The sequence below is a fragment of the Sander vitreus genome, chromosome 13 (genome assembly GCF_031162955.1).
Source record: "Sander vitreus isolate 19-12246 chromosome 13, sanVit1, whole genome shotgun sequence".
Classification (NCBI taxonomy): Eukaryota; Metazoa; Chordata; class Actinopteri; order Perciformes; family Percidae; genus Sander; species Sander vitreus.
In genome coordinates, this window is record NC_135867.1 from 22,077,036 (window position 1) to 22,085,657 (window position 8,622).

Sequence of the window (8,622 nt, forward strand, 5' to 3'; positions counted from 1 at the left end):
GAAAATCAGTAATCAACGTTCCGATTTCCGTTTTACCCGTGAGGTTTATTCTAAGGGGCAATTTATAGCCCACCAACTGAAACTTCCAGAAGATGACGGAAAAAACAAGAATGTGCTACACAAGAGGTGTTACATGCTCTCCAAGCTGTGGAGAATTGTCTGACTGATAGTATATCATAGATGGTACGTTGGGGACAGATGAGTTAGTGGAGGACCATTGATGGAAATGAGAGGGCAAGTCTCAACACAGCTAAGCGTAAAAAAATATATATCATATGTAGATCAATCATTACATCTTTTGACAGTTGTTATGACGTACACACAAATAATATCATGAGTAAAACCTATAGGCTGTACAGTGCATGGCCTTTTATTGAAACGTAAAAGGTAATATGATGTCATCATGGTGTTATTAATAGAAACATAGGTAACACTTAATAACAATCACTAATAAATGGTAAATTGATCAACTTTATTTAATAGTTATTTTAAAAGCTTTAGTGCATAACTTTTTGATATTAATGAACGTCCGTTACATTCAAGCCATTGTCAAATGAGTTGCTACAAAGCTAATTAAGACTATCAGCTCCACACAACTCTCTCTGTATTTCTCAGTATGGCTATGTTCAGAAGATTGTGGCGATTGTGACTTTCCCGCGCAGAAACTCAGTGAAGTCAGTTACCTGTCCTCCTTGGTTACTAGCAACTGTGTGTGTGTGTGTGTGTGTGTGTGTGTGTGTGTGTGTGTGTGTGTGTGTGTGTGTGTGTGTGTGTGTGTAATCATTTATAATGTTTACTAATTATTAGTAATGTTATAGCCTTATTTATGCTATTTTATCGATAGATTAGTGTAATATCAAATAATAGGTTTATACATTTAGATAGTTAATACTTTGTCAGTGGTTAATCATTGATTTGTAAACCATCTATAAACATTATTTGGATGGCTATTGTAAAGTTGCAACTAATGCTTATAATAATAAGTTAATGATTAATAAATGATTTATAAAGCATCAAGTAATATTCATTTGGCCCCATACATTTGTTTTGGCAATATATAAAAGCGATGATTATTTGATTATTTGTACACTGGTAATAACTATCCTAATAATGTTTATAGATGCTTTACAAAACAATTATTAACCATGAAAGTATTGTATTCATCAGATGCAACTTTATAATAGCCATCCAAATAATGTTTATTGATGGTTTATAAAAAAATTCTTAATCATTAACAAATACTTAATATAATATATAAAAATGTTATGATGTGAACAAAAACAAGCTGTTAAAATAACAAATTATAGCATAACTAATAATTAGTAAACATTATTAATTATTATTAAGTTGTTAGTTAACACTAAAATAACTCTTAACTTAAGTTTAATTAACTATCAATTTACCATTTATTAGCAATGGTTATTATAAAGTGTTACCGATACATATATGCTATCATATTACATAATATGATGTTCCATTTTTATGATGAACTGAAGGTCAACTTTAAAAATGTAGCGAGGATTACAACCAGGTTTCCCATTATCTTTACTTCCATAACTGCCAGTGTTGGTCTATCTCTCTTATTGGCAGACAATGTCCTGGTCTAAATCTCAGTGTTTTAAGCCAAAATCACATCAGACTACTGTATGTAGGTCTCACTGTGGTCTCACTCAGATCTTGATCTCAATGTGATTTCCTGATTAAGTATATATATATATATATATATATATATATATATATATATATATATATATATATATATATATATGTAGTGTGTGTGTGTGTGTGTGTGTGTGCGTGTGTGTGAACATACACAGTATACTTGCAGACATTGAAATTAATAAATGGGTTTGATTTACTGACGATCCCAGCATTTACAATACAGGCGACCAGATGTAGGCAAATGCTTCTGTCATCCTGATTTCACCCCCAGATTTTGAAGTGCGGTACAACACCTAGCTTACTCCAGTCCCAACTCATTAACTACAGGGTGCTACCTGTTTTAAACAGTGTATGGGCGCTACACATCTGAACTGTTTTTATTTGTAATAGCATGATTTCCTTTTAGCCAACACTGCATAAACAAAACCCATACATATATAATATTCTTTTACTTCAGAACCTAAGTGGTACTATAGCAATCATGACTTAGTAACTGAATAATTAGTTTTGGACTCCAGAGATTCAGAGTATTCAGAAAGCAGCTACAAATGTGAGTTTTTTTTTCTCACCTGGGATAAAGTCTAATCCATTACACAACTTGTTTGCTGATCCTAGTTGCTCAGAGGCAAAGGATATAGTGGAGGCCATCCTGAATAGACCATTCATGCTGCTGTTGCCATGGATGCACCGAACGAGGAAACACAAAACAGAGAAGCCATGTGTTAAGATCAACGAGTGACCTTCTGACTCTCAGCGAGGATGTCACACAGAAACGCTGAGGCTGAGATTAGCCTCAGGCTCTGTGCAAAACGAAGGGCAGAGCAGGTGCAGCCTTTTCCTTTGTCTTTCCTTATAGTCTCTCAGACAAGATGCCTCCATCTCTATTTATTTTAATCATCCTCTGAAACACCTCAAGGAATCCATTGAGGTCCACATATGAGTAGAGCATTGCAACCATACCTTGACTGTAACAAATGAGATGAAGCTTATAACATGTGCCTTGATTTCCAGTTCATTGACAAGGATTTTGATGGGAATTTTGTGTTTTCCTGTGGCTAAGAGGATCCTATCATGGATGAGGGCGATGGACTGACACTTATGTTCAGAACTAGGATTAAAAAAAAGTCTCATAGAAGCTGGCTGTAGGTGTGCTCTCTATCTATCTCATTCTCTCTTCTCCACTTAATTTGGCAACTTCATCCCTCTTTCATGTGGATGGTAATACCTCAACTATTGAGATCTTGATACTATTTTTCTATGTGCAAAGTAAAACTAGCATCCTTGGACAAATCACCTGACCCTGATCACTGAAGATTGACCAATAAAGTCAAATAATTTGACTCAAAAACCTGGATGCTGCTCTTTTTTTTTTTTTAAGATTATTTTTGGGCTTTTCCGCCTTTATTTGACAGGACAGTTAGGTGAGAAAGAGGAGAGAGAGGGGGGAGACATGCAGAAAATCGTCACAGGTCGGATTCGAACCCTAAACCTCTGCGTCGAGACATTAGAAGTAATGCAAACAGTATAGAAGTAACAGCTATAGTTACTTCTATACTGTTTGCATTAACCTCAAAGTATATGTGCGCCTGCTCTACCCACTGAACCAGCCCGGCCACGGATGCTGCTCAATTCATGTCTAATGGCGCGTTCACACCGCCCGCGTTTTTTTGGGGCCTTCACAATTACAAACAAAGTCAAAGATGCGATCAGACGCCAGCCCTAATGTTTTCAATTTTGCGCACTGGCCAAATACTGCCTGCTTACATTATAAAAATTGACAAACAGATTTGTGTTCTTTTACAATTATCTCAAACAAAGTGGTAAAACAGTAGGGAGGGCGAACATTTAAGGGTATGGAAATGATGCATACACGACTATGTATAGGCTTTAATATGAGGCATACAATAACATCAGTGACATGTGCCTAATATATATTTCCTTATTTTAAAATGCACCACAAACAAGCACTGTAAATTACAAAAAATACTGTTGTCATTATTTTCAAAAAAAGTTTTTGAATTATCTTAGTATTTGGACCTCCGAGCTTGCTAGGGGATCGTGAAGGCAACATCCGTCACCAGTGTTTGGCGCGCGTCGCTTTCCAAGGTGCTGACCTGTAAAGGACCCTTCGTCGTAATTTTGGTTTAACTTTTGTTAACTTTAGCCAACGAAAAGAAGTTAGTAATTAATTAATGTTCATAGAAAATAATGTGGGCGTGTAAAAGAAAGAACAGTTACAACTGGTAGCTTACATTACAGCTGTAATGTTACCTAGCTAGATGAGCTGTCTAAACATTTGTTAACTTTTTAACTAACGTTAAGCTAACCTAAGCTAGCTGATTTACTGTAACGTTTAAGTTGTTGCTAAACTAACAAATAACCTTATAAACTGTCTTAACTTTTCAAGTATTTTCAACTTTGTTAACCCACCAGTTTTTTCACTTTTTTTCACAGCCGAGTGACAAACACCAACCAGGACATCGGTTTAAAGGTCTTTTCCATTTTCTTATTTGGTGCTTCTCTTCCTGTAACGTAAGGGCTAACGTCAATAACCTAACAACGTTTTTCAAAGCCATCACAATGAGGAGACAGGAAAACCAGCCAACCAGGTCAACAGCAGGTTTGTAAAAGAAATGTAACGTTAGTACACAATCTCCAAAATATGGTTACTTAATGTCTTCACAAATGGCAGAGGCTTAGTTAGGTTGCCAGGGTCAGTAATTAGTGTCTTGCGGTCTAATGTTAGATAAAATAATACAGTAATAAATATGTTATGCTTGTTCTAGTAAATTTGATTTGTTTGATAATAATTCAACTATTCTTACATTTTAAATATTATTCTCTGTCCCGGACAGATAATAATATTACAGTATACCAGTATTACAGACTGTCCGGCCTAATGTACTGGGCAGTCTGATGTTGATGTTCACATATGTTTTCTCTGCTGTGTCCATCAGGCTGCCTGTCTGTGCCGCTCTTTAACCAGAAGAAAAGAAACAGAGTTCCTTTGACATCTGCTCCCTCGGAGAACGAATTCTTCTCCCACAGTGAATACATGGCAAGCAGCAGCTCAGCCACATCTCACAACACATCAGGTGAAGCATTCAGGCTCTTTCATTTCAGTCACTAGGTGGCAGTATACCCAAAGAAAAACATAAAATGTAAATATATTTTAGAAATGCAATTGTTGCTCTTGAATGTTGCTTAATGTCTAATTTAATGTTTAATGTCTGACTGTTTAAAATCACCGTCTTCTGCTGAATCACACAATTGAGAACCTTTTACATTAAAAAAGGACAATATTGTAAAATGTCTCCCCATGAATTAAGATACACAGCTACAGACAGAGGAGGCTGCTATAAGATTTTCCTCTGAGAATCTACCTTTCCTCAGGTACCTATGGATGTTACCAGGCCTCAGGTCCGTCCTCTGGTGCTCCACTAAGCCACCAGTGGAACAGGCAGGCCATCCCACAATCTACTCCACCCCAGCAATATGGCAGCAACAGACCTGCTCCTGGACCTGCCCCTGCAATGAAAACCTTAACACTCATAAAACATCCATACAAATTTGGAGGTACAAGGTATGTTTCATTCACAACAATGAAAAATGCTGAAACATCATAAACCCCCAAATCACCAAATACGCTATTTAAACTGGACAATTTTTTCCTTTATATTCTCAAATAATACATGGGTGGTTAATCATCCAGACACCTGAGAAACAGTTGAAAAGCTTTACAGAAATATTGACAACACAACTTTGTTCATAGCTGCAACAGGCAGCAAACAAATTGTGTTTGAGCCATGATTTTAATGTACCTTGATTTGCTCACTAAATAGAGTGTACCTGGCACAGAAAACATATGAAAAACATAGACCAAAAGCCATAGACGAAAGCAAAAAGTTGAATGAGTTTATTGTGTGCTTGGTTTCAATTTGAGATCCCAGTATTTGAAAATAGGTTTATGTAATTTCATTTTCAGTTCTAAGATGGGACCGGCCAGCAACCCAATGAGACAACAGAGCACATATCAAGCTCCCAACATCAGTGAGAGTGCACAAATCAAGCCAACGCCCCATACTGGGTTTTCTCAGATGGGTCAGCAGTCCTTTTACAGACCGCCCAATCCCACCCATCAGTATGCCCATCAGCCCAGACCTCTGCCAGCTCCTGTCCCAGCACCCAGCAGGCCCTCTGCTACTGCAGCGCAGCCACAGAACAACTCCTGGAAGTTTACTAACAGCTTTGGGCCGCAGAAATCACCCAATGTGGTAAACAGGAGCACAAATCAACCTAAGACTGCACGACAGACTAAAACTCAGGTAAAAAAATATGTATAATAATATACAAAGATTTGAAAATTTGCCATTAATTGTTGATCACTGCAGCATTTGTATGTGTGCTTAACAGGACACATTTCCAATGAAGCCAGCCATTGAGAACTCACTGAGGATCCTGACTTCCGTTATTGATGGCATGAGACACTGGAGCCAGTTTAAAGACAAAATCCCATACTTATTTGAGATATTTGGTCAGTTGATTAGGAGTTTCTGTTGTCGCTGATGTGTATTTTTAAACACCATTAAACTGACAGGCTGTGCTCCTCCCTCAGCTACTCTCGACTCTGCGGTCACACTGGGTCACCACGGAGCCAAGAACTTCCTCATGAGAGACGGGAAGGAGGTAGTGTCGTGTGTCTTCTATGAAAATGTGAGTTGGGAAAAAAGCTTTCTCTTAAACCTACATTGTGTAATTTTTTGAGTTGATTTTTAGCAAAAACCCCTTTGTTCTTTCACAAATATGTGCTTATTCATGTGTAATTACTTCCTCCAACTAATCAAAGTATTCTCGTACGCGTAGAATCTGCCATTTAGAATCATTCAGAATACATACGAGCGGGTCGCTCGAATGACGGCCGCCATGTTGCGCCTCCATCTTTAAAATACATTAGCCAAAGAGGGACATACCTCCGCCTTTCACCCTTACACTCAGTGGCACCGTGCCAGGGGGAGATTACTCACAATGGAAGCGAAAAAGAGAATTAAAACGACAACGACAGGCAAAGCAACAAGACCAAAGTTAATATTGGAGTGGCTAGAACAGCTGCATGTAAACGATGGAGATACTAAGAGCTAATTTCGGGTTTGGCCACCGAAGGAGTTAAAACGCGCTCGGAATGGGAAGGACTAGAAAGTCATATTCAGTTGGTTATCATATACAGTTTCACCGCTAGATGGGAGACATTCTTACACAATGTAGCTTTAAGAAATAAATTGAATGAATGCGTCTTGAGTTTATCAGAGGACAATGTAAATTTGCTCACAATAACTTTCCCTGAGTCTCCATGATTATGATTCACTTTGGTTATACTGCATATTTCCTGTACAAGTAAACCTGTTAGTGTGAATGTATGAATATGTTACTATCATTAGTTTGAATTTAGAGGCTTTCACATCTAATCAAACTCAAACATTTTGAGGAATTACTGAATATTGTTGATACTGGCTGTGAAAAGGTTGCTCTTTTCACTTGACCCTGTTTCCCAACATTACCAGTGACTCTGTTAAATTATTTATTACATTGCAGTTTATTACATTACAACACAATACTGTTTCATTCGTTTTATTTTTGTTTCACAGGGTTATGATCAGCTAAAAAAAAGGGTCCACCCTATTGTGTGTATGATGTTTTTTTCTGTTGTTTTTCTGCATGTGATGTTGGGGTAAATCAGCTATTCAATCTGGTGGCAGCTTGCCGGAGGCTGCAGCTTTCTATAGTTTTAATGTTATTTTTGTCTAATTTCCCAGGGTCCATTTTCCCTCAGTCTTATTAATATATTTGTTAATAAATGCAACCTTTTTTGCTCTCATTCCTGCATATCAACCTGCTTCTTCAACCTCTTTAAAGTTTTCCGGTGCTAAGCAACATCAACTTCCCTTTATATCAAGTGGTGACCAGACACTGGCATTTATAATAATATATTTATTCAATGCAAAGTATAAACATAAAGTAACACTGGAATCTGACTTAATGTGCCTCTTGTCCAACAGGAGCAGGAACTACCCCGTCTCATCCGGGGTCAAGTTCATCGCTGTGTGGGAAACTATGACCGCAGTAGAGATGTCCTGATGTGTGTGTCCGTCAGACCCGGCCTGCCCTCAGAGCAGAGGAACGCTCAGGAGGCCGTCAAAGCCTGCGATGCAGAAATGAGGGCGCTGGTCAAATCACTCAGTGAAGTCTGAGCATCAAAACTGTATGTATCAACAGCCATACAAGACGAATCGGAAGAAAGTATACCAATATTTAATGAGGGTGCATGAGAGCCAAGCTTAGTGCTATAGAGTAATATATCTATATGTCTTGTTATGGGTAGAAGTAGAAAAACAAGCATGTTGCGATGTTGTGCTGAACTTTAACAGCTGAATTCAATTGCATGTTCTGGCGTAAATGTTTTTGTATTTACTTGTCCATAAAGTATATAAAGAGTTGTTTCGTTTAACGGAAAGTAAAGCCTCTCTTTTTGTAAGTTCTGAAATATTTTTATTACAAAGAAAATTCACAGAACAGCAAACATTGTTTAGAGGTTAATTCAGTTAAAGCAAACACGATGAGGTAATATCTCAAAATATATCTTTGAAAAGCAGGGCAGTTAAGAATAACATGTGATATCAAGTACAGTTAGTTTATTTACAGTCAAACTTCACAATGGACAAAACAATAATTCTACTCTACCAAAACACTTTCACCAGTGCTGAGACTTTACATACAATGGTTCAACAAATAGGGGAATAAGTCCAGTGCAGTCACGCCAGTCATTCCCACAGTCAAGCACAGTATGAGGTCCAATACCACACCAACATTTCTCTCCTGACCTTCTTTCAAATATGGCAACATAATCACACTCATTTTCTTAATGTCAAGACATGTCATTATGGGAACCAAAATTTGGGAAATATT

At 37.5% G+C, this 8,622-nt stretch overlaps 1 protein-coding gene across 1 annotated transcript; it reads left to right on the forward strand.

The window, feature by feature from the left end:
• Window positions 1-4,161: 4,161 nt before the first annotated feature.
• Window positions 4,162-7,907, forward strand: spata22 (spermatogenesis associated 22). The gene is made up of 7 exons (XM_078266675.1): window positions 4,162-4,282; window positions 4,620-4,757; window positions 5,056-5,245; window positions 5,648-5,987; window positions 6,076-6,196; window positions 6,278-6,375; window positions 7,716-7,907. Exons 1-7 carry the CDS (start codon window positions 4,243-4,245, stop codon window positions 7,905-7,907), a joined length of 1,119 nt encoding a protein of 372 aa, XP_078122801.1. The 5' UTR covers window positions 4,162-4,242.
• The last annotated feature ends 715 nt before the right edge of the window (window positions 7,908-8,622 follow it).